Below are 27,152 nucleotides of genomic sequence, written 5' to 3' on the forward strand. Positions count from 1 at the left end.
ACCTTTGGTACATTTATTTTAGGTAACTAGATGATAATATACACAAATCGTTTGTTACATCATATTTTCTAGGCAATTAAGAATAATTGAACCGGATATGTTGATGAGCAATGAAATTCCTTTCACATTGGAAAAATTCAAAACCAATATAGGACAAAATTTACAAAGGGTTAAAGACATTCTCACCTATCAATACTTCAAAGTGGTAGTGGATATCTTCCTCAAAGGACACGAGGAAGATAAATTGCCGGATCCGGCCAACCGTTCAGTTCTAAAGCAATTCTACAATTGCGTTGCTGTATTGATGACTTATAATATGCAGAAGTTATGTATGAAATCACTCTATGATTACGTTGATTATATCAAAGACTATAAATATAAGAACGTCGGCTTTCAAGTTAAGCTATTACTAAAGGGACAATCGCTCGTCTTCGAGCCAAACTTAAATGAGTTTACCGAAGCCGTAATTGCAGTGATTGATGATATTTGCAAAACCGCGAATTTTGTTCCCAGATTGGAGTCTCAATTGTATTTGGATTTCCAAGAAGAAGTAGTCATTCTTCGAGTATACTTACTGTAATTACTTTAGAAGAAATGATTAAACTTTTGTATACGTTTCAGCCAATCATAGATCCACTTCTAATAAAAAATTACAAAGTAGAATTGTTGCATGTTATGGAAGATCAAAAGAAAGGCCCTTATGCAAACGTTTTAGATTTTGATATTTATTCAGATTACTTCACCGGAAAGGTACTTTATAATAATATTTATTAATTACGTAATACAAGTTATATTATAGGCGGAAATTGCAATGAATGGTTTTCTGGACGAAGAACATACATTCGAAGAATATTGTGAGCAAATTGAAGAATTTAAGGAAGAATCTGAGAACATACCAATTATCCTTGAGCATGTTGTCAGAGTGGATATGTTCGATATTCATCGTAGCGAATTAATAAAAAGCATAGTTGATATAATTGAATCGTTACGGCAAAAATTACTGCGCAAAATGATTGACGATTATCAAATTGATTGCAAACAGCAAGTATAATGAAAGTAAAAAAAATATAAAATGTTACAAAATATATTTTAGTTTAAGGGAAGAATATAAATTGGTTGAAATCAAAATATTAAAAATACCTAATAATACTGCGGAATTAATGGCTCTGATTGCAACAACGAATAAAATAATTGATGTGGATTTATTAGAGATGGAAGATAAATTAAGGGACGTGATGAAATATATATTATTTTTATCAGATCATTATCTCTTTACTGAAGAAGACCTTGATCAGAACAATGATACATTTTATAGATTTTTAGATATGCCAAAAGTCTTGGAAAAAAATAGGGAAATAATTGATCAAAAGACACAAGAATTCCAAGAATTATTGGCAACAAAAATAGAGAAGTTCATTGAAGATTTAGAACTTTATGCCAGAATGGTCGATGAATTACAATATAATGGAAATATTGAAGAGTTACCGAAATATCATAAAAAGGCAACTCAATTAGATAACAGGTTATTTAGAATTATAATTCATTGCACAAATGTAAGCTACAATATATTAATATTCGTAGATTGATTACGGCAATGGAGAGAATCGATGCCTTTAATGAAGAGGAAGTTTCGTTTAAGCTTGAAGAATCACAGTATCCACAAAGGAAGATCATTCATGATAAATTGAAACCTTACAAATCTCTATACGATAATGCTGTAGAGTTCACCGAAAAATATGAACTTTGGATGAATTCGACTGTTGGAACTCACGAACCAGAACAAATCGATCAGGATGTTGCACAGTACTACAGAACTGTTTATAAATTAGAAAAGCAGTTTGTCGATCGACCAGCAACGCATGGTCTTGCAACGAATGTAAAAATATCTTTAAATTGCTTAATTTTATTTCTATTGAATTATTTCATATTTAGGTCAGGGAACAAATTGAAGAGTTCAAGGAGAACATGCCCATAATTCAAACGCTAGGTAATCCGGGCATGAAACCAAGACATTGGGCTAAAATATCTGAAATCGTTGGGTTTCCAATTGTGGTCGACAACGAGCTCACTCTTGCCAAAATCATTGATTACGAATTGGATGATTACATCAGCGAGTTCGAAGCTATTTCCGAAGCCGCGACCAAAGAAAACAACCTCGAGAGGAATCTGATCAAAATGATGGGCGAATGGGCGGAAATGGAATTTTCAGTTCTAATATACAAGTATTATATATATTTTTTATTGAGCGCAATATGAAGAAAAGGTAGTCACTGAAATTGCCGGCATATTTGCGGCCGGAAATTTATGAATTCTCGTCTTTTTTGAAATACTTGCGGCGTCGCCCTTTCATTATATGGAATATATTTTTAGTTATTTTTACATTCTTATAATTGCAGAGATACTGGAACTTACATAATTTCGGCTATCGATGAAATACAAGTGCTTTTGGATGATCACATTATCAAAACTCAAACAATGAAAAGTTCTCCTTACATAAAACCATTCGAAGCAGAAATTTTGTTAGTATATTATGAACTATTTAATTAATAAACAATAAGAAATTAATTACAGGCAATGGGAATATAAACTTATGTTGCTAGAAGATATATTGGATGATTGGTTGAGAGTTCAAGGAACTTGGATGTATTTAGAACCAATCTTTTCGTCTCCGGATATCCAACAGCAAATGCCCGAAGAAGGACGACGATTTTCGTCAGTCGATAAAGTAATGATTATTATCATTTTATAGCAGTAATAGTTAGAGACTGTTTATTTTCATAGATATGGAGGGATATAATGAAAAGTGTTTTTGCAGACCCAAAAGTACTTTCAGTTATTGAGATTGACAAAATGTCGGAACGCTTGAAGAAGTGCAGCAGCTTATTGGATGTTATTCAGAAAGGACTTAATGACTATTTGGAAAAGAAACGCCTTTATTTTCCGCGATTCTTCTTTTTATCCAATGATGAATTACTCGAAATTCTTTCGGAAACTAAAGATCCCACAAGGTATTATCAGAATTAATGGTAGCTTATGATCTAATAACCTTCATTATTATTATTTTAGAGTTCAACCTCATCTTAAGAAATGTTTCGAAGGAATTGCTACTTTGGAATTCACTGAAGATCTGGATGTTACTATGATGAATTCCAGTGAAGGAGAATCAGTATTGTTAGTCGACGTTATACAAACTGCACTAGCTAGGGGACAGGTAGAAAAGTGGTTATTGGAACTTGAAACAGATATGAAAAAGTCAGTCCATAAAATGGTTAAAGATGCTACCGAGGATTATCCTCACTGCGATAGACAAGTTTGGGTGCTCAAATGGCCAGGACAAACGGTAATTTTATTAAAATTTATTACAATATATATTAATATAAATATGTTTCAGGTTCAATGTGTTGCTATGGCGTATTGGACTTTGGAAGTCCATGTAGCAATTGAAACAAATGTACCAGCAATGAAAGAGTATTTGCGAAAATGTAATTTCCAAATATCTAAAGTGGTAGATTTAGTGCGAGGAAGATTGAATTTACAAAACAGAATCACATTAGGTATGTTTATAAAATAATTCTATTTTAAAAATAATATTTTTAATTTAAACTTTTTAGGTGCTTTAGTGGTACTCGATGTGCATGCCAGAGATACATTATCGGAATTAATATCTTTAGAAGTTAACAATACAAATGATTTCCAATGGTTATGTCAAATTCGTTATTATTGGGAGATGAATGAAATGGCAACAAGAATGATAAATTCCACATTGATGTATGGCTACGAGTATTTAGGAAATACCGCAAGATTAGTTATTACACCCTTAACTGATAGATGCTTCAGAACTTTGTTTGGAGCTCTTCATCTACATCTGGGTAATTACGTGTGTTGTAATATTTCCATTGTTATAACAAAAACATAATTCAGGTGGTGCTCCTGAAGGACCTGCAGGAACTGGTAAAACAGAAACTACAAAAGATTTGGCCAAAGCCGTTGCAAAACAATGTGTTGTATTTAACTGCTCCGACGGTCTAGATTACATAGCTCTGGGCAAATTCTTTAAGGTATTATCACAATTTTATATATTGAATATCTCTCATAACATTTGTTGTTTGATAGGGTCTTGCATCATGCGGTGCTTGGTCCTGCTTCGATGAGTTCAACCGAATTGATCTGGAGGTGCTTTCAGTGGTGGCACAACAGATATTAACAATTCAAAGAGGTATTAATTCCGGTAACAGAAAGCTCATTTTTGAAGGAACTGAATTGAATTTGGATCCGTCTTGCGCTGTATTTATTACCATGAATCCTGGTTATGCAGGAAGATCGGAATTACCCGATAATCTAAAAGTGAATTGTCAAATAGAAATGAATATATATTTAATTTTTCTTATATTTTAGGCATTGTTTAGATCGGTTGCTATGATGGTTCCGGATTACGCTTTAATATCCGAGATTGAGTTATACTCCTATGGATTCTTGGATGCAAAACCAATGGCTGTTAAAATTGTAGCAACTTACAGATTGTGCTCAGAGCAGTTATCATCTCAGTGCCACTATGATTATGGTAACTAGTAGAGTATAGTACTTTATTTAATATTAATATACTTTTGTAGGTATGAGAGCAGTTAAGTCAGTACTTCGAGCAGCTGGTACTTTGAAATTACGTTATCCAAATGAAAAGGAAGATATATTGGTGTTAAGATCTATTAAAGATGTCAATTTGGCAAAGTTTTTAGTTCCCGATGTTCCTCTATTTCAGGTAAATTTAATTGAACTTTTAATGTATGATTTTACACATGATATTATTAGGGTATTACATCTGATTTATTTCCTGGTGTGATCCTGCCAACACCGGATTACGAAATATTAAATAAAGCAGTTGATGATACATGTAAAACTGTTAATATACAGAATACACCATTTTTGTTGGAAAAAATACAGCAACTATATGAAATGATTATCGTGAGACATGGATTAATGTTAGTCGGATTACCATTCGGAGGAAAAACTACTAGCTACAGAGTATTAGCTGACGCCTTGGGATTAATCGAAGAACGAGTTTGTTTTTGCATAATTGAATTCGAAAATTATATTATTTTCACTATTTTAAGGGTGGAATGAACGAGCATCGAGCCATTTATACAGTGATGAATCCTAAGTCTATTACTATGGGACAACTGTACGGTCAATTCGATGCAGTTTCACACGAATGGTATGATGGTGTTTTGGCTGTTAGTTACCGACAATTTGCTATGTCCACAACAACCGAAAGGTAAATTTTGTTCGATTGTATTCTATAAAATACTTATATAATTACATTTTTTAGAAAATGGTTAATATTTGATGGACCTGTTGATGCAATATGGATTGAAAATATGAATACAGTGCTGGATGATAATAAAAAGCTGTGCTTGATGTCTGGCGAAATTATCCAATTAGCACCAACGACAAATTTAATTTTTGAACCTATGGACTTGGAAGTAGCTTCACCAGCAACTGTATGTTCAATACGTCAACAAATCATAATTTATATGAAATTATCTATAATAGAAAAACTCGTTTTAGGTTTCAAGGTGTGGAATGATTTATTTAGAACCTCTTTCCTTAGGCTGGAAACCATTATTGAAATCTTGGTTGAATACTTTACCACCAACGATAACGGATTTCACCAAAAACATGTTGAAAGGAGTATTCAAAAGATTTGCAGATCCTTTGTTGTGGCTTATAAGGAAAGGAGGTGTTAAGGTTAGTAATACTAATATCTATGTGTATATTTCTTTATTTGTTATAATTGTCAGGAAATGTCGCCGACTTCGGACTCTAATCTTATGAGATCTACAATGAATATTTTCGACTGTTTCCTCGATGATTTCAAGGATGAAAAATATGTTGAACAAATAAGCGATTTAGATGTGCGCGCACAATTAGAAGGTGTGTTTTTCTTTTCGTGCATTTGGGGAATGGGAGGTACATTAGATGGAGAGAGCAGGAAAAAGTTCAACGTAATGTTCCGTGGTTTACTGGAAAAGGAATTTCCGGAGGAAGTTACAGAAGATCTCGGTATACCCTTTGAAATTCAAAAACCTGAAAAGCCTTACATATTTGGTTTACCCCTTGCTGAAACTATTTTCGACTATAGATACATAAAAGAAGTAAGTAACTTTATTCTTCTAAGTTTAGAATAATTATTGTTTACATTATAAATAGAGCAAAGGAAAATGGGTGAAATGGTCTGATGATCTTGAAAACCTCCCTCCAATTCCCAAAGATATACCTGTCAATCAAATAATCATCCCGACGATCGAAACTGTTAGAAATATGGCTCTGATGCAACTCTTCGTAACGCACGAAAAAGCAGCAATGTTTATTGGACCAACTGGAACTGGGAAATCGGTTTATGTTATAGTAATTTCTCACATTATTTTTTTACTGCATTTTATGCATTTAATATATTATTTTAGGATTTTCTTTTGAAGAAGAATGATAATAATCTGTATAAGCCTTTATTCATAAATTTTTCGGCGCAAACATCGGCTAACCAAACTCAGGATATAATTATGAGTAAATTAGATAAAAGACGTAAAGGTGTTAACAATGAATATACATAATTTTCAAGGTTTCTCAAATATAATATTTTTAGGTGTCTATGGTCCACCAGTTGGAAAGAAAAGTGTCATATTTGTTGATGATGTCAGCATGCCCTTAAAAGAAACGTATGGTGCTCAACCACCTATAGAATTACTGAGACAGTGGTTTGATCATCAAATTTGGTACGATCGCAAAGAGATAGTGCCAATGAAATTGATTGAAATACAAGTATTTTTATAAGTTGCTATTCTTTGTGCAATATAGGATAACTATTTTTTTTAGTTTATCTGTGCTATGGGTCCTCCTACTAGTGGAGCTAATTCTATTACACCAAGGTTTTTGCGACATTTCAACCATGTGTGTATCGATGAATTTCCCGATGAAGTCATGATAAGCATTTATACCAAAATCATGAACTGGCACTTGGAAGTTCAGTAAGGAAACATTCCTATATATTATCCAGTTTATATCAAATATTTATTTATATTTTAGAGGTTTTGCAAGACATTTTGATATGATCGTCGAACAGATAGTTCCAGCAACTTTGGATGTATATAAGTTAAGTCGTAAAAATTTACTCCCGACACCTGCAAAATCTCACTATCTTTTCAACTTACGTGATTTCTCAAGAGTTATTTTGGTATTTGATTCTGCTTAGGTAAATTCATTTTTTACTTTTGAATTATGTTTAAGGGTGTTTTGCTTTCGGTACCAGAGACGATGCTAGATCCCTCTTCTTTCAAGCGACTATGGGTTCATGAAATATTAAGAGTGTATGCAGATCGTTTAGTAGACGACGCTGATAGAGATTGGTTATATAATACATTGCACGATGTTGCGCGTAGCAGATTGGAAGAAAATCTAAATACGCTATTTAAAAAATTATATCGTAATAAGTCCAGGTTCTCGAAAACCGCTCTGACTGGAATAGAAGCCTATAAAATCGGAGAAATGGAATTGCGGGAATTAGTTTACTGCGATTTCATCAATGATCATAGATGGTACATGGAAGTAGATGATTTGGAAATGTTACGTGAGGTCGTCGAAGGTTACTTACGTGAATATAATTCTATGTCAAAGAAACCAATGAATTTAGTATTATTTCAGTAAGTATTTTTTTTATTAAATTATATAATAAACTGATGTTATACAATAAATTTGTAATTTTAGATTTGCAATCGAGCATCTGACTAGAATTTGTAGGATTGTGAAGCAACCTAGAAACCATGCATTGTTGGTGGGCGTGGGAGGATCTGGAAGACAATCGTTAACTCGCTTGGCGGCGCATATTTCAGAATACGAGCTGTTTCAAGTGGAGTTAACTAGACAATATGGAGCTTATGAGTGGCACGAAGACATAAAAGTGATTCTGAGAAAAGCCAGTGCATCGGATCAGCATGCCATATTTCTGTTCACCGATACGCAGGTAAATTTCATATATTGCTCTTGAATTGAATAAAGTACTGATAAATCAAATTAATATAGTTAAAAGAAGAATCATTTCTGGAAGATATAAGTAATTTGCTAAACTCTGGTGAAGTGCCAAATCTGTTTGCCATGGACGAGAAGATTGAAATATGCGAGAAGATGCGACAGTTAGATAGACAACGGGATAAATCCTTGCAAACAGATGGAAGTCCAGTGGCTCTGTTCAATTTCTTTATTCAAATAATTCGTGACCAGTTGCACGTCGTTCTGGCTATGTCTCCAATCGGCGATGGATTTCGAAATCGAATACGAAAGTTCCCTGCTATTGTGAACTGTTGCACTATCGATTGGTTTCAGGTGAGTTAAATAAATGCAACATTTAACATGTTTGTGATGCATAATTTTAGCCGTGGCCTGAAGATGCTTTATTGGCAGTGGCTACTCGTTTCTTAGGCGAGGTTGAATTGAAAAAACGAGAGAGACACGTTTGTATTGAAATGTGTCAGTTCTTTCATTCATCCACAGAAACACTTTCTATTGAGTTTTGGTCTAGATTGAAAAGGAAAACATACGTAACTCCAACATCGTATTTAGAACTTATAAGTACGTTTAAATCATTTTTGGATAAAAAGCGAGAGTAAGTTTACAGAGTTATGGAAGTGACACTATGTTAATACTATTATTATGTAGCGAAATTCTGGTTGGCAAAAAAAGATATGAAATTGGTTTAGAGAAGTTGGAGCATGCCGGTTCGCAAATTTCAATTATGCAAACTAGTTTGGCCGCTCTGCAGCCTGCTTTAGTATTAGCAGCTGAAGCCGTTGCTCTAACTATGAAGAAGGTGGAAGTTGAAACTGCGGAGGCTGCTATCGTCGAGCAAAATGTTATGATCGATGAAGCTATCGCTAATGAACAGGTATTAATGAATTTATTAATTATTACGATTTGGTTAAACTATTTTTTTCAGGCAAAAGCGGCAGGGGCTATAAAAGATGAGTGCGATGCTAACTTGGCAGAAGCACTTCCAATTTTGGAAGCGGCTATGGCTGCTTTGAATACTCTTACCCCGGCCGATATTACAATCGTAAAAACAATGAAAAATCCACCAAAAGGAATAAAATTGGTCATGGAAGGTATATGCATATTGAAAGACGTTAAACCTGATCGTGTGCCGGCTCCAAGTGGTATGGGCACTGTCGACGATTACTGGGGACCATCAAAACGTGTACTTGGTGACATGAAATTCTTAGATAGTTTATTGCAATTCGACAAAGATAACATTCCTCCAAGAGTTATGCAAAAACTGTCAGAAAAGATTTTGTGTGATGAGAATTTTGATCCTGAAAAAATTAAATACGTGTCAACGGCTTGCGAGGGATTGTGCAAGTGGACCATTGCCATATCGAAATATGACAAAGTTGCCAAGGTTGTTGCACCAAAGAAAATTGCTTTGGCGGCGGCTGAATCAGATTTCCAGAAGTGCATGGCCGAGTTAGAAATAAAAAGGGCTCAGTTGCGGGCAGCTAGAGAAAGAGTTGCCAATTTGGAAGTGACATTGGATGCAGAAAATAAAAAATTGGATGGGTTGAATGCTGAAGTGACTCTATGTGCTTTAAAGTTGCAAAGAGCGCAAGAGTTGATTGGAGGTTTGGGCGGCGAGAAAGGCCGTTGGTTAGCAACTGCTAAAAGTTTAGGTCAAAGATATCATGTTTTAACTGGTAATATAAGTAATACACTTTTTAGTTGTATTGCTGAAATTTATGTTAAATGTTATAGGTGATGTATTAATCAGCTCAGCAGTTGTCGCCTATTTGGGACCATTTACAATGTTGTTTAGAGTGAAGCAAATTGAAGAATGGGTTGCTTTACTGACGAATTATGGAATTGTTTGCGCTCAGGATTTTCAGCTCACTGCTATTTTAGGAGAAGCTGTAGTCATTAGGCAGTGGAATATCTTTGGTTTACCATCAGACAGCTATAGTATTGATAATGGAATTATTATAACGTATTTCTTTTCTAGTAGTTTTTGTTGATGAAATCTGGATTTCTATATGTAATTTTCAGGAATGCAAGAAGATGGGCTTTAATGATAGATCCTCAAGGACAGGCTAACAAGTGGGTAAAGAACATGGAGAAAGCCAATAACATTGCCATCATCAGATTGAATCAAAGCGATTACGTCCGGATTTTGGAAAACGCCATTCAATTTGGTCAACCAGTCTTATTAGAGAATATCGGTGAAGAATTGGATGCCATTTTAGAGCCCGTTTTGGGACAACAAACATTTAAACAGAGCGGAGCGCTGTGTTTAAAATTGGGCGATACCATAGTTGAATACAATACGGCTTTCCGATTCTACATAACTACAAAATTGAGGAATCCCCACTATATGCCCGAAGTTGCAGTTAAAGTGACTCTAGTCAATTTCATGATCACCACAGTTGGATTGGAAGATCAACTGTTAGGAATTACAGTTGCAAAAGAACGACCTGATCTGGAATCTGAGAAAAACCAAATGATTCTGCAGAGCGCCGAAAACAAAAGATTATTAAAGGAAATCGAGGATCGAATTTTGGAAGTATTGAGTGAATCGGAGGGTAACATTCTGGAAGATGAAACAGCCGTGCAAATTTTAAGCTCTTCGAAAACCGTATCGAATGAAATTGCGGCAAAACAAGCTATAGCTGAAATAACAGAAAGGCAAATAGATGCTGCTCGACTAGAGTACACCCCGATTGCAGTTCACTCCGCAATTTTGTTCTTCACAATCGGTTCGTGGTCGCATGTGTTACATTCTCAGTTTTATTAACGTTGAGCATACTAATTCTAGCGGATTTGGCCAACATCGATCCGATGTATCAATATTCATTGATTTGGTTTATGAATTTGTTCCGTTCGGCAATTGACAATACCGAACACGTCGAAGATGTCAACGAAAGGCTGAATATTTTACAAACATACTTTACATATTCTTTATATGTAAATATTTGTCGTAGTTTATTTGAAAAGGTATTGAACTTATTTATATCATAAATGTATTCTACTATGTTTATATGTTATAGGATAAATTACTGTTTTCTTTACTATTGAATATTAATTTGATGAAAAGTCGTAATCAAATAGACGCTAGCGAATGGATGTTTTTGCTAACTGGAGGAGTTGGGTTGGATAATCCAAATATTAATCCAAGCTCTTGGCTGGTATCCAAAAGTTGGGATGAGTTATGTAGGTTAGATGAATATCCAAGTTTCAAGTAAGCTACTATTGGTGATACTAATAGAATAATTATGAGTACACTATTAAAAGAGAAACACTAAATTAAATTATGATAAATTTATTTCTTTGAAGCGGAATTTTGGAGCATTTCACGAATAGGCAAGATCAATGGAGGCAACTGTTCGATGCGCCGGAGCCACACAATTTTCCATTACCTGACCCATGGGAGACGAAACTGTCTCTGTTCCAAAAGGTTTTGGTGATTCGGATCATGCGACCTGATAAGGTTGTGCCCAGCGTGCAGAATTTTGTCGCAAGTACGTTGCTAAATGAATGAAATGAATGGGACTTTATTCTTGCTCCCCCGTTGTTTTTTTTTCCGGTCACAGATCATTTGGGAAAGCAATTTATCGAGCCTCCGCCTTTCGATTTGGTCTCGTCCTACGCGGATTCCCACTGCTGCATTCCGCTCATATTTGTTTTAACGCCGGGCGCAGATCCGACGGCAGTTTTATTAAAATTCGCCGATGATCAGGGTTTCGGTGCATCACGTTTGTTCTCATTGAGTTTGGGACAGGGTCAAGGACCAATCGCTGTTCGATTGATCGACGAGGGAGTTAAAAATGGCACATGGGTCGTCCTGCAGAATTGCCACTTAGCTAAAAGCTTTATGCCAACTTTGGAGAAGGTTCCTCTCATATCGGATATTTTCGAATGAATAGTATTTTAAATGCAAATTATTTTCGCAGATTTGCGAAAACTTTACCTCTGAAACGACGCATCCCGATTTCCGACTATGGCTGACGTCGTACCCGGCTGAACATTTTCCGGTTTTGGTGCTGCAGAATGGCGTGAAAATGACAAACGAGCCACCGAAAGGTCTGAGAGCGAATATAACGAGATCCTATTTGAGTGATCCAATATCGGACTTGGAATGGTTCGAGAGCTGCAAACAGAGTAGAAACTTTAAAAGGCTCCTGTACGGTCTATGCTTTTTCCACGCATTGATTCAAGAGCGGAGGAAATTCGGTCCTCTAGGTTGGAATATTCAATACGAGTTTAACGAAACCGATTTGAGAATTAGTGTGATGCAGTTACAGATGTTCTTGGACGAATACAATGTATCCAAATGATCAATAATATTACTTGTTAGAATTGTTATAATTTATTTTCCAGGATGTGCAATTTGATGCTTTACGATATTTGACTGGAGAATGCAATTATGGTGGCAGAGTCACTGACGATTGGGATCGAAGGACTTTAATTACAATATTGCAGAAATTTTACTGTAAGGACATCGTTGAATTGGAAAAATACGACTTTGATCCTTCCGGTACAAAAGAAAAAGATTGTTAGTTTTGTCTTTTTGGTAACTTTGACTTTAATTTTAAGGCCAGTACTATTGCCCGGACGAGAAAGACTACGAGGCTTTTATGTCGTATACAAAATCGCTGCCTTTAATCACTCATCCGGAGGTGTTTGGAATGAACGAGAACGCAGATATCATGAAAGATCAACAGGAGACTAGCCTGTTGTTCACCAACACTTTGCTCACTCAGGTAATGTACACACAAAATCTTTTTTTTTAAATAGCTGTAAAATTTCCTAAAACACTTATACATACAATTATATTTGTTAAATAAACCCAGGATCGCGTGGTAAGTTTATTTTAAACAAATAAATATATACAATAATAATAACATATTTAAATGCGTACAAAAAGGATCTTTTCAAATTGATATTAGTAAGTAATTAGAAAAAAGTATTATATTATTCAATATTACAAATAATGGTTATATTTTACGTTTTTAATATTTTAATTATTATTTAGGATACTCAATCTAGCGGTACTTCTGCAAAATCTACAGATGAAATTGTGCTTGACGTTGCCGCTGATATTTTGGACAAGTTGCCGGATAATTTTGATAGGGATAAAGCCATGGAAAAGTTTCCAACTTCATATTCTCAAAGTATGAACACAGTGCTAGTTCAAGAGATGGGACGTTTTAATAACTTGCTGAACGTGATTCGAGATAGTTTGAGAAATGTGAAAAAAGCAATAAAAGGTATATTCGACGTTTTTTATAAAATGAAAACATAATGAAACGTTAAATTTTCAGGTTTAATTGTGATGTCTTTCGATTTAGAGGAGGTCGTCACTAGTGTTTTGATTGGTAAAATACCGAATATGTGGGCGAAAAAATCCTATCCGTCTCTGAAACCGCTAGGAAGTTATGTGAATGATTTTCTCTCGAGGCTGGCTTTCTTGCAGGTAACGTAATGTAATCATAATAATGAAAAAAATATTTTTTATCAAGAATAAGAAATAATGCAAGTGATTATTCTTGTTCGGAAATTTAAAGACGCCGACTACATTTAAAATTCAAATAAGCAATTTAAAAATTAGCAATTTAAAGCAGAAAAGAATATTCAAATGATAAGACAATAGAATACTAAATATAAAGTGAATTGAATATTTTCAAAGAGCAGACATTTTTACAGATTTACTGAAATTGGTTTATAATTGACAGCTAAACCTTCTAATTAATAGAGTTAATAATGACTTATTTTTTTTTAGCTTTGGTTCAATAAAGGTGCTCCACAGACATTTTGGATATCTGGATTTTTCTTTACGCAAGCATTTTTAACTGGAGCACAACAGAATTATGCTAGAAAATATACCATTCCTATAGATTTACTAGCATTCGATTACGATGTACGATTATTGCTAATGCAATACCAATAATATGATATTATATATCTTCTGATTTAGGTGAGAAAAGAAGAAAAACTGCACAAAGCTCCGGACGATGGTGTTTATGTGTACGGTTTATTCTTGGACGGCGCTCGCTGGAATAGGGAAACCATGGTTTTGGATGAATCTCTTCCCAAAGTGTTATACGATACCATGCCTTACGTTCAGTTTAAATCTATATAGTTTTCATATATTTTATTAAACGCTTTTGTTGTTTTAGATTTGGTTGAAGCCGATGAAGAAAGTGGATATCAAGGAACGCCACACTTACTTATGTCCTATATACAAAACATCAGAAAGGAAAGGAGTGTTATCAACTACTGGGCATTCAACCAACTTTGTTATTGCAATGACCCTGCCAACGATTAAGCCCCAAAAACATTGGGTGATGCGGGGCGTTGCGATGCTTTGTCAACTATCTCAATAATTTATATTTTATCAATATTATATTTGTTATAAATCACAAATTGATTTTTGTCTTATTTATTATTTTTTTTTAATACTATAAATATTAGTATTCTATTAAGAGGTAAGTGATTGTTTGCATTTCCTAAGAAATTTTAATGTAATTATTTCTAAGTGAATATCACAATTTTTGTTATAAATTTGTCCAGATTTGTTATAAATTTAAACCGTTTACATTCGGACTAACTTTGTTTCTTTCCAACAGAGTTGCCTATTTCTTTTAATTATAAACGTAATTATTTTATATTATCTGCATGGAGTATTTCTTTGTTATTTAAAGGTATTGCGGTAAATTTATATAATGAAAGTCGTATTTTAATATTACGTTTAATGAAGGGAATATTAAATGCATATTTTAGTTATATATACGTACACTGGAGACATATTTTAATGAAAATTAAGTTGCACTGTATTTTTACAATATGCCCATTCTATTTATAATATACTTTAATCATTTCGAAGATAAAAATATATAAATATTAAATTGTTCCGGAGATGAACTGAAAAATAAAAGATAGCTTGAAAAAGTAATTAAGCAACCGGTAAGAGGAAAAGTTTTGCACCAACTACAACATCCCATTTTTCCCGAGTGGAATTGCATTATTAAGTATGCGGTGCATTAAGAATATCTGCAATAAATTACGTCAATTTAATTAGAAATATAAAGCTAATTACGGCGGCCCGGTCTCGGCGCTTCAAAGAGAAATTAATACGCTGATATCTCATTAATTTTGTTCAATTTTCTATGTTATTTTTTTTTTAAAGAGAGGCTCTACTATTTCCCTTTTATGTTGTAACCAATTATTTTTTAACTCGAGGAAATTCGAAGCGCCGTAATTGAGTGCCCGAGTTCTGGCGAAATAAAAGCAGCCCCAGCCCGAAAATTTAATGAATTGATGAACGACGAACGAGCAACGTTTGGGGGCTCGTCAAGTGCTTAACGCATAAGAGAGAAGAGGGATGCTTCTTGCTCGGAGGGGAGATGAGCGGTCACCATGTGGTGGACAACTCCTCCTCGGCTCCAGTTCCAGTTACGATAATTCCTGTGGAGACTGAGCTAAAGCAAGAGTGGATCCCGGATCAGAACTATTGTAGTGAACTGCATATAAACCGGGAGTCACCTGGTTTTACCCGGGATAGAGCAGCATCAGGCAGGGGTGAACATCATCGATCCCGTAACCCGTGGCAACCATTCTATATTAGCTTAAGACGTTACTTACATAATGGGGACTTCCGGGGGCCCAAATCAGATTATATTCAACAATTTTTGCTCTCTTCTTTTCCATTGTTGCCCTCCATTATTATTTTGCTTCTGTTTTCGTGCGCTGCGGTGCCAAGGAAAATCAGTTTCCAGCATTATCTTCTTTTTTTTTCTGTGTGTATTTCGCTCGCGCTCCCCATTTTCGGGGGAGGCTGCGTCATCCACCGAAGGCAAAGAATTGCTACTCCCAAAGCGCACATAAATAGAAACGCCACCCTCTGAAACGGGAGGCTACATTTATTTCTATTGTTACAATTTCACACACGGACGCATTAAAAAGTGCACCTTTGCTATATATAGTAAGACTAATCGATCACATTTTTGTTGATCGATACAAATTCAAACATTAAATATCAATTACTTTATATAGTAAATCAAAAAAAATATTTATTATATAGTTCAATATTTTAACAATAAAAATGATCATTTCATTTCCGGTTAGTTTGTTTAATTGAAAGAAATTGAAGATTTCAAATATTTTTTGTGTATCGGAAGTTTGAGTTTGTACATTTTGGTTCGTGGTTTTATTGGTGTTGAAAATGTCTGTTGGCTTTTCGGTAACAATGCAGGTATATAGAAAGGAAAGAAAATTTCGTTAGTGCGGTAGTAATTAATTTCCCAACGACAACTGGAAAAGCGATTAAGCACATTTCCAGCGGGAGAAAAGTCCCGTCGGTGCGGCAACGGGGTTGCAGGGATGTGAAGAGGGGTGGCTCTGTGCTCTGTCCTAGTTAGGGCGTGGTGGTCCCGGGATCGGGGGCGTCACACCGTCTCGCAGCAGCTGGTTGCCATGGGAACAGCTCCAGCCACCCGGCTAGATATTGATCTGCGGGGATGCCCCTTTTCTCTGCTCCATCCGCGCGCCCTGGCCCCCCCGAAAAATTACATCAACTACAGTTTTAGCCTTCTTTTGCCCATATAATTTGCGACGAGATGTTATTCTTTACTCGTTACCCTCGTTTTCTTTGAAGTCCTTCGCGTTCACCCTCACATTTTTTTCTGCCTTACTTTGCATGTCTTGCGTCATTTTATTTATTTTTTAAACACAACGCCTCTTCTACCCAAATTGTTTTTCCCCTTCTGCATGCGTTTAATTTTGCATACAAACATTTCGCACCTTATCGTAATATTTAATCCTGATTACCACTTTTCTCTTCTCATCAAAAAAAAACAAAATGATAGCAGTCACATAATAGGAATTTTGCGTCAATTATTCCATAATTTAAGTAATATCAACAGTACCCTTTGCATACTTATTATTATATCTGATATTTAAATCAACTACAACTTACTTTAGAAATATTTACTTAATATAATATAAAATTATCTAGACTTTACTCTCATTTCATTTATTGAAAGTAATAAGTTTGTCATAAATATATATTATTCCCTAAAAGCAGTTTAACAAAATTGTAGAAATCTATTAAAATTATATATTTGGAAGAAGCTTTAATATTTTGTAAAAATAAAATAGACATATTATATTTCCAGACTCATCGATCGTCCTATGCACGTACTAAATCTCATTCAAATTCAGTCATCCAACAAATCAATTAAACACCTAAATTATCTAAATTATTAATCCATATCTTCAGCTTAACTAAATAAATATGAGATAATATGTTTTGCTTATTTAATGTATAGACTAAAGAAAAAATATAGCTAAATACTGGAATAGTTTTAGTGTGCAGTAGATCTGCTGCGACTACATGGAAAATTCATCCAGTTCTGTGCCGAGGGACATAAAGTATACATAAACGGAGAATGGAGAATTTCCTCTGGACGACTCTCGCCGTAAAGACCAGACCAAATAGAGTTTTATGCTCAACCCAAAAAAAAGAAAACTCATTTACTTCTTTAAATTACATCCGCTCTCTCCCTGTTGCAAATAAATATTCCAACCACTTATTGCAATTAACTTCATCCTATCCGAACAGCAAACGAGAAGACTGTGAAAAGGGTTCACGCATATATCTGAACGGATTTATCTAATTATCCGGTCGCAAAAATAAAGCTAAAAAAGAGCCGGAACGGAAAATGTAAATAACGCGTAGGAAATTGTACACATTTTATTTTGCGAGTTTCATTCGGCCCTTGCGTTTTAATGCTGGATTTAATTAAAGTGCAAATATTGTAATGACTTTGTGTTACTGCTTGTAATTGCGTTTTTTTTTCTGTTGTAAAACGTTCATTTGCGACACGAATTGGAGGCGGCACGGCAGGAGCAAAACAGCCACAGCGGCGGATCTGCGATGCAGTTGCATGCGGAAATGAAACGCTACCATCGCATCTGCATCCGACAATCTCTGACACCCCCGAGAGTGCATTTCTAACTGACATAATATGGCAATGTGTGCCTCTTTATTTTTAATTTCTGTCGGAAAACTGTTAAATTTCCTCGCACATTACTTTCTACGCTAATCAAATGTTGTTTATATATACATTTTATAATGCGTATCTTTTTATTAGCAGCATGAATATGAACATATAATTCAGAGTATTTGCTTTTAACGAATCCAAGTTGATTCGGGTAACTCAAATGCGACGTGGATTAAATATATAAGTATGAGATTACGTTAAGCTCTTGATCCTCGCAGCGTGCTTGTTTATATCAACTTATCTGTTAAAATTAACTTATTCGCTGTGAAGGGCATTTTTAAAAGCTAAAATCTGTGAAAGTGCTTTTAATTTTCGTTCTCTCGTCCTTTTTTTTCTTGCTATTTTATTTGATGAAACAAAATACTTAACGACTGACTTTTAATATTTGACACATAAAACGCTTACATTATTATTTACAACAAGCGCTCTTAATGCATACATTTTTTTAATTATAATATATATTGTTCCAAGAAATCTCTTTGACACCGGACTAATCGAGGAACTATATACAAACTAAAGATACACTACACAATAATTGGCTTGACTTTAAAGACTTTCTGCACTCATTTTTTAGAAATTACTTTTATTTTGGTGAATCTGATTTAAGTTGAACTATATTCTCTTTTAGTATAAATGTTTCAAATCGTGTTTTATGAATAACATATGGTAAAATATGTACAAATAGAGTAGCAAAATATATTAAACTTACCCGTTAGCAAGCTGTAGAAGACTAATTTTAGATATGCGTATGAATCATCACCATTAATAGTTGACGATCCGAGTAAATAATTTGTTTTGAAGCCTGCAACCATATTCACATTAAATTTTTAATTTTTATTGAAAAAACAATAAATCTGATTCATAATTATAAAAAGGAATCTTATTATATTACTATAAAAATTAAAACAAAAGAATACTTTAATAATATTTTTGTTTAGTATATATTGTACCTTAAATGTTATGTAAAATAATATTAATATTTATTATTATAAGCCCATCATATAAAAAAATTAAAATTAAAACATATTTATATAAAAAATATGATCCACTGTTACAAAAAGCTATTGGCCATCTTCTTCATATGTATACCAATTTGCGTGGTAGTGTTATTAAAGTGTCCCCATGAGCTCAACTTAGCTAAATGACCTGTCTTCAAATTAAGTGGCCCTTGCACGTGCTATTTAACAGTAAGATATACCACTGAGCCATAATATATACGTGTGTTTTCTGCTGTTTCTGTACATTTCTGCCAATTTAAGTCCAACCTTTTTCTATAGACAACATAATTTCATAAATAACAGATTTCGAGTATAAGTTAAATGAAATTTTTAAAACAAAAAGAAGTTCTGCTGTAACTAAATTAGTGTATAATTTAATATAAACAATTTTTAGAAACTGTGATTAAATTGTAAATGAATATTTTATTATTAGTGCATAATTATTTATAATAATATATATTTTTTTAATATATTGTTTATTCTTTTTGATCATAATTAATGGAAATTCTAAGAATTATATATAATAATTGAGGGAAATGACGTTATTAGGGTCTCGAATTATGAATAATTTTGCAATTATTCGCCAAATGAGCACACAAAAATAATCCAATAAGAAAAATATGCGCGTTTTGTCCAAATTGAGGACATTCAATTTAAGATGGATTCGCCCTTCCAACATCAAAGAGCATCAAAGAGCATCAAAGTGAATTATATGGGCAATGAGTTGGAAAATGAGGTAATTATATAATTTTCCAGTTTTACTTAATTCATTGGAATTAATTTATTATTTGTGTTTCAAAGAAAAACATCTTTCATAAATATATTGATAATGGTGTATTTGTGCAGTTGACACTAAAATTTTAAATATAATTTGCACAATATTTTAATTACATTTGTAACAACCATATTTTTAAATTATAATTTTAAACATTTAAGATATAGATGTAGCAATTTAGTGAAAAAATATGTGAATTGTAGCATTAATTATGTATTTTTCTAGATTTTTATATTTAAATATTTTGCAGAACAAATATAGAAATAATATTCTCATTTAAAAATTCTTAAATATAATGTGCATTTCTATATAAAGCTTATATAATCTATAGCAAGCTCAAAAAAATCCAAGTATTCCAATCTAAATGTATTAGAAGAATTGCGGGTGCACCATGGTCCATTACCAATAAGATAATGCACCAGAACTTTGGAATAAAATCAGTGGAAGAGGAAGATTTCTCCAAAAAAATACACGAACAGGCTTGATTCGCATGCGAACTCGTTGGCGGTCAACCTTCTAGATAACGGCGTGGCAACGAGAAGATTAAAGCGCTTCATTAAATATCTCCAATTTAGATTTAAATAAAGAATAAATTAATAAATATTATATACAAACGTTGTGGAATGGTGCCACTGCAACTTCCTAATGTCAATAGCGAAAAGATTTGATAAATGCTCATTAGAATAGATTGTATAATAATAAAAACTGAAAAAAAAATATAATCTGATTTTTTTTTGTGTTCATTTAAAAATCAATATTTTCTTTTAATAAAAGTCAATATTTTGTGTTCTATAATAGAAAATTAAAATTGTATATCTATAAATAGTATATGAATTTAATTAACGTAATTACTTACATGGTAATATGATAAATCAATATCAATATACCATGGAAGTTTATAATTTTATGCACTAATTGCAATTAAAATATATTGAGTTGGAGAACTAAAATACTATACTCATTAAGCTTCTATATTTTAATATATTATTTCTTATTATAAAGAAATGAAGAAATGACATTTTTGAATAGTTTAAATTTTTAGCTTTTATAGTGCTTTTTACATTACTTCTTCTTAAATGTAACAATTTATTTAATATAGATCATATATATTTTATCTAATACATTTTTTTTAAATACCAATTGAAAAAAAAACTAACTTTTTGTAATGTTATCCGAATGTAAAGTTTGTAAAAGAAAGCAGAATAATTGTTTTTCATCATAATTGTTGTTAATTTTTGTAAAATTTATAATTTTTCTCTCTCTGTTAGTTATTGTCTTGCCTTGTCTAATTATTATTAATGTTTCATTGATTGCAATATTTGTTTTGTCGTTATGTAAACAAAGTTTACGTGTGTTTAAATAATGCAGATGGAAGTGTATCTATTGCATTATTTGCAAACGGGGTCCATCATTCAAGTTATTCGAACGCAATGGCTGCGAGATGAAATCTGTTGCCAGGGCAACGGGATCGATACGGCCGAGCTTTTCATCATTTCCCAGGGAAAGCCAGAAACGGACCGAGCCCGTCGGGAAATTAAACACCCGCGAAAAATAAATAAATACAAAATAAATATTTGATAACTGCACAGACGAGAAGAACAACAACAACAAAAAAAACAAAAATATATACATATATAGATATACGTACAAATATAAAACAGCAGCAAAGAGCGGAATCCGCGTATAACTATAGCGCGTGTTCCGCATGAAAAATTCGAAACTAATTTGTTTTCAGCCAAACGTAATTACGATATTTTGATTGCTTCTGTGCAACCGAAGCACACTTTGATCATGCATATGCATTTTTTTAATTACTCCCGTTGTTTTGTTGTTACCATTTGTTTGTTTTTTTTTTGTTGATTTTGGTTTTTGCTGCCTTACCGTTATCCCCTCTGTAATATTATTTTATATTGTCTTTGATGTCGCGATGTGCTCTTTGTGATGTAAATGTTTGTTACGGCGCTGCGTTTCGCCAAGGACAAAGGGCAAAGTGAGCCTTGCCAGCGTCCCTCTTATTTCTGTCGGTGTGCACACTGTAACATTCGAAGAATTTCATTTAGGACGTTGATGTCGTTGGATGCCTGGATGCTGCGAGACGCGCCCTTCTTTCCCTGAAACATCAAACCTCTCGCGTTTTATTAATATCCCAACGTCGACTTCCCTCCCCATTATAAATATTTTAATTAAAAAAAAGTACACAAACACATACACTTCTTCAGGTCTTATCGTCCAACGTAATTAAAATTTATATTATGCACATGTTGCATTCTAAAACTTCTATAATATGCAAGAAAATTTCCTTATGAAAAAATAGTGAACATCATTTTTGTCAATTCTTTTACAATCAATTCGACCTGAACAGTAAATTCTTTATTTTTAATAATATTTTTATTAGAAACGCTAAATGTTTTTAATATTTGATACTTTTGTAGTTCTCCATCATGAAAAGCCATACATATTTGTAATAAGTACTATATTTTGATAATCATTTTGATTATGTGTTGTTTAGTTTCTTTTTTTTTCGACAATAAAATTTTTGAATTATATTTCTCATCACAAGCGTCTTGTTTGTATTTGCTCTTTCTATGTACCTCGCATAGTGCGGTTAAGCTTGTTGGAAGAGATTAACCGCACTGTGCGTATCCCGTATTCTTTTAAACCGGACTAATCGAGGAACTAAGTACATATAAAAATAAGACAATTTATGTATAAATTTATATTAACATAAATTTCCCCCTGATAGACAAAAATTCCAATTTTATTTTTTTCTAATTCCTATTTTAGTATGTCGAAGTCCAAGAAACTTACTTTCTTCAATTGATACATTTTGTTTCTTAATCCTGAAATTAAATATACAAATAATGGTAAATTTTTTGAAAATGTTCTGATTAATTGTACTTCACGTTCATTCAATCATTCTAGAAAATGTCTTTATAATATTTATTTTTTTCAATTTTTAATATAGTTTATTTAAAATAGTCATATTTAAATAAAGTGCGGTTTTATAACTTTGTGAAAAATCAGTAAATATTGTTTTTGATCAAATGAAAACATATCATCATGATGCAAAGCTGTAATTGAATTCTGTAATTAAAAAAAATATTTTCAGTGCTCTGCGTTGACGAAAATAAAATAACAATAATAAAAATAATATAAAATATGCACGAGCATGCCTTTGAAACGTCACATTTTAAATATTTCCACTCAAATTCGCAAATACAAAAAAATTGCATGTAACAAATATCCAATGAACAAGGATGGAACAATGATGGAAGTAATATATGTTCATTCGCATTGCTCATTTCATTATCCACTTCGCTAGTTGTTGAAATTACTCATCTGCAAAATAGTTCAAGATGTTTCTTTTATGTAATTCTATTCTATGCAGTTTGAATGGAAATTATTATATTTTCTGAATTCGAAATTTGATTGGTTCTATGTTTTTTGTTCAAAATACATTCAAATACATTAATTAATTTAAGTTATATACACAATATTCAAAGATATATTATTTGATATTTCCTCATTTTCTGTTAAATATATTATTTTGAATAATTTTATTGCAAATTTATGACCATTAAAAAAAATTGTCACCAATAAATCGTATGAATTTGTTGATAATTTACAATATAATTAATTAGACAATACGCGAAAATTATGTAAATATTTAATAAGTGCTGTGTATTCTGTATTTCCATACACACATGTTTAACAAATACTTGTATTTTATTGCATAATATGTAGCCTTTTGATCTTATTATTTAGTGTATATGAATATTTCTGTATCTGTATCTATTTTTTATTGGTATTTCTATAGAAATTTATTTGTTTTTCGAATCTGGTAGTAATGTAAATAATATATTTCACTACTTTGATTGCAGAAAATCAAAGTATAAGAATATGTCTACTGTTGTAATGCTTTCTGCTGACCAAATTTGATTCTTTTGGCATAGCTTATGGACAAAGGGTTGAAGGGAATCAATTGACAAGAGTTAGGGTATGCCGAGGGAGCAATGTCAATATCAAGGCCGCGGGATGGAATTCCCCTAACGTGAGTCCCCTCTGGACGTTTATGGTGGAATCGCCGGGTGCATCCCCTTAATCCAACCACGTGGCCCGGAATGATTCCCGCGGGTAGATTAAGCTTAGAACCCCCGCGTTGCGTTCTTCAGAATGAACCAGAAGAAAATGAACAAACAAGAATAACGAGCAAAAAAGAGACGAAAGATAAATAAAAATATTAGCACATTAACTTCCTTGACTTGATGCAATTTTTAATTTTAGTTTAAAACGGACTAAAAGTTTTGATTAGTTTCGTAGTTGCTGGATCAATGCAGCGAGATAGCAGCGCTCCATCAAGAGTCGGACATTTTCATTAAATTACATCTTCGGGTTTATAATTTATTTAATGTACAACATGAGTAAGTGGTCGGATAGACATGGCAATAAGGAAGAACTTTTGCCTGTACATGAATTATAAATGTAAATGTGCGAAAGCGTAATATATTTTTTGTTTTTGTTTTGGAAGAGGGTTCCTAACTTCTATCCTCCCCCCATAGAAAAGATGTCGTTGACCGAATTATTTTGATGGTATGGACGAGGGTGGATTTTCGCAGAGGCATCATGTGTGAATCGAATTGATGCTGCTCCCCCTTCTTTCTCATTGTCATTCTACGGTACAGTGGAAGTTGACAAACAATGCAATGCGATTATATTTTTCTATTTATTTTTACTCTAAGCTGATTTGTTTAATAAAGAATTATAATGTTTATTTATTTCTGTCATATTTATCATTTATTTTACACCCAAATTTTAGATTTAGTTATTTTTTCTTGTTTAGTCTAGCCAATAAATTATAATAATAATGTATATCTAAAATGAATTAGACATATTAATAGTAACATTTATTGCAACAAATCATTATACAAACTCAAGAAAATAACATAATAAGAAAAATAAAACCAAATTGATTTGCTGAAAAGGACTACCGACCACAGGTCTTTCTGCCCTGAATTTGACATATTTTCAATAATATTTCTTTAAAATATATCCAAGATTATTATTTTTGTATTAACTTTTATTTATTTTTACTTAAGTTTATTTCTTTAATAAAATCCAAGATTATTTCTGTATTAAAATATACTAGAAAAAAAGATATAAAATGTATCGCAAAAATGTAATAAATAATAGACTTAGAAACATCAAGAAATATAAAAATACTTTCCACTTCGATTTTGAAAAGGTTTAATATATTTAGTTTAATATAAATAATATATCTAGTTACGTAAAGTAACATGGAACTATATCTAATTATATAAATGATCTAAGTTGGTACACATGTCAACATAACTGTTTCTACCAGTTTCTACATTAATTAATGGTTAATGGTTATTCATTATCATTCTGATACAAAAAGTGACGGTTTTGTATCTCACCAAAAATTGAAATTCATTGCATTGTGGAGGTCAAGCAACGGAAGGGTGACAAAAATAGATTAGCAATTATAGAAAATAGTGTTTAATTTTAATTTGGTATTACATTGTATCAAACTGTCAATTCCAAAATATTAGGTGAAGTTAAAATTTCTGAGCCATATCTCACGATGTGTACGTTGCATCTTGTCATTCTATACTGCGACTTAAAGGCGATATAACGCTTTAAAAAAAATATTTGACAGTTTTGTGTTTAGTGAATCCAGTTGTGTGTTAGAGCATTTTAAAATGGAGGTAAATAAAGAGAAAATTCGTTACATTTTTCAGTACCACTACGACAAAGCGGAAAAGCGTAGCAGGCGGCCAAAAAAATGTGTTTTTTATGGACACAACACAGTATAGAATGCAACAGCAAAGTGTTGGTTCCAACGCTTCGGTTCTCGTAATATGGACACGTTCTGGTAGGCCAATCGTCGAAAATGTTGATAAAATCATGGAAATCGTCGTGTCGGACCGGAATTCCATTGCCCAAGAACAGAAGATTAACCAGAAAACCATTTGGAACCATTTGCATAAAGCTGGTCTTAAGTCTGCTCTCGATGTATGGGACAAAACGCTCAGAACGTTTTACTTCACCCAATACTATGACAAATCACATCTTACATAACAAAAGCTTCATATATAAACAAACATTTAACGCATATGTTAAATATTTGAAAAAAAATCTCTATCAAATATATATTTTATTTGTAGTCATAAATTATGTTTTTTTTTTTTAATTTATTAGTTAATACTGTTGAATTATTAAATTTATTGCATATTTTTACTTGTTATAATAGAAATTGAAAACAAATTGAATCTTTTTCTTATGTTTGTGTAGAAACAATATGTAAAAACATCAAAAGATTATTATTAATGGTTTTAACATTTGATATTAATAGCAGTTGGTTTGTAAATGCAGAAACAGCTAGTTGTTCTCGTAACACGATATGATTTATGCATTGCCGCTTATTGTCTGCAATATTAGTATGGCGGTTTTTAGGTCTGCTCTCGTAGACCGGAATGTAACGGGAGGACTGTAATCAAACACCCCTCATAGTCACACAACGTAGGGCAGAGGGTGAGCGAGAGTAAAACATGCACCCTTATAGTCTATGACCATCACCCTACGTCTAGTGCCCCTTAGTTAAAGTTCTTACGCTTCCATTGTATCCCTTGCATCCCCAGATAAAACTATTATATTTGCTCTGCTCCTCACTCTTATCGTCGGCTGCGTTCCTAGTTGTTTTTTTTTCTCTCTCTCTCATATTCGCTCTATTTTCAATTCACACGAGATGGCCGATCGCAGTTCTTGCAGCTTTCCAAATTAATAAGCACACATCAGATTATAATGTTCGCCACGCAGCAACCCCAATTTATTTTCTTGTGCATTTGAACAATTCATTGAGATTTTATTATTGTCGTTCTCATTTGAATCGTTATTTAAAATCATTTAAAACATTAAAACCCAAGTATGGTAAGGATTTTACCCTTACATATAAAAAAATAAACATTATTATTCACAACAATAATAATAAAAACAAAATCATCATATATATTTTTATAAATAGATTAATAATTATGTTTATAGCAAAAATAAAATAAATACAAAACTAATTATATACAATTATTGGAATTCAAAAGTTTTGTATAATTTCAAGTTTTCTATTTTTTTAGTAAATTATAGAAAACATTTGTCGTCTGCGAACTTATAACAGCAACATGTAACTAAATCTAGTTATGTAAATGATCTAAGTTGGTACACATGTCAACAAAGATGTTTCTACATTAATTAGTGTTTAATTAAGAATTAAATATA

At 32.8% G+C, this 27,152-nt stretch overlaps 1 protein-coding gene across 1 annotated transcript; it reads left to right on the plus strand.

The window, feature by feature from the left end:
- The first annotated feature begins 1,211 nt into the window (after window positions 1–1,211).
- On the plus strand, window positions 1,212–14,411 carry LOC108557640 (dynein heavy chain 7, axonemal-like). The gene is made up of 43 exons (XM_017914236.1): window positions 1,212–1,522; window positions 1,582–1,876; window positions 1,933–2,222; window positions 2,397–2,519; window positions 2,572–2,725; window positions 2,782–3,008; window positions 3,067–3,340; window positions 3,392–3,554; window positions 3,612–3,869; window positions 3,922–4,058; window positions 4,114–4,344; window positions 4,396–4,561; window positions 4,611–4,756; window positions 4,807–5,055; window positions 5,109–5,269; window positions 5,324–5,495; window positions 5,563–5,742; window positions 5,796–6,149; window positions 6,205–6,402; window positions 6,459–6,582; window positions 6,638–6,813; window positions 6,868–7,019; window positions 7,078–7,225; window positions 7,279–7,691; window positions 7,756–8,011; window positions 8,071–8,370; window positions 8,421–8,650; window positions 8,704–8,929; window positions 8,981–9,731; window positions 9,790–10,018; window positions 10,078–10,784; window positions 10,844–11,022; window positions 11,076–11,266; window positions 11,362–11,546; window positions 11,619–11,917; window positions 11,979–12,350; window positions 12,406–12,562; window positions 12,622–12,788; window positions 13,061–13,295; window positions 13,350–13,501; window positions 13,808–13,945; window positions 14,003–14,146; window positions 14,205–14,411. Exons 1-43 carry the CDS (start codon window positions 1,212–1,214, stop codon window positions 14,409–14,411), a joined length of 10,227 nt encoding a protein of 3,408 aa, XP_017769725.1.
- Window positions 14,412–27,152: the final 12,741 nt, after the last annotated feature.

Source organism: Nicrophorus vespilloides, unplaced genomic scaffold (assembly GCF_001412225.1).
Source record: "Nicrophorus vespilloides isolate i.1.1-1 unplaced genomic scaffold, Nicve_v1.0, whole genome shotgun sequence".
NCBI lineage: Eukaryota > Metazoa > Arthropoda > Insecta > Coleoptera > Silphidae > Nicrophorus > Nicrophorus vespilloides.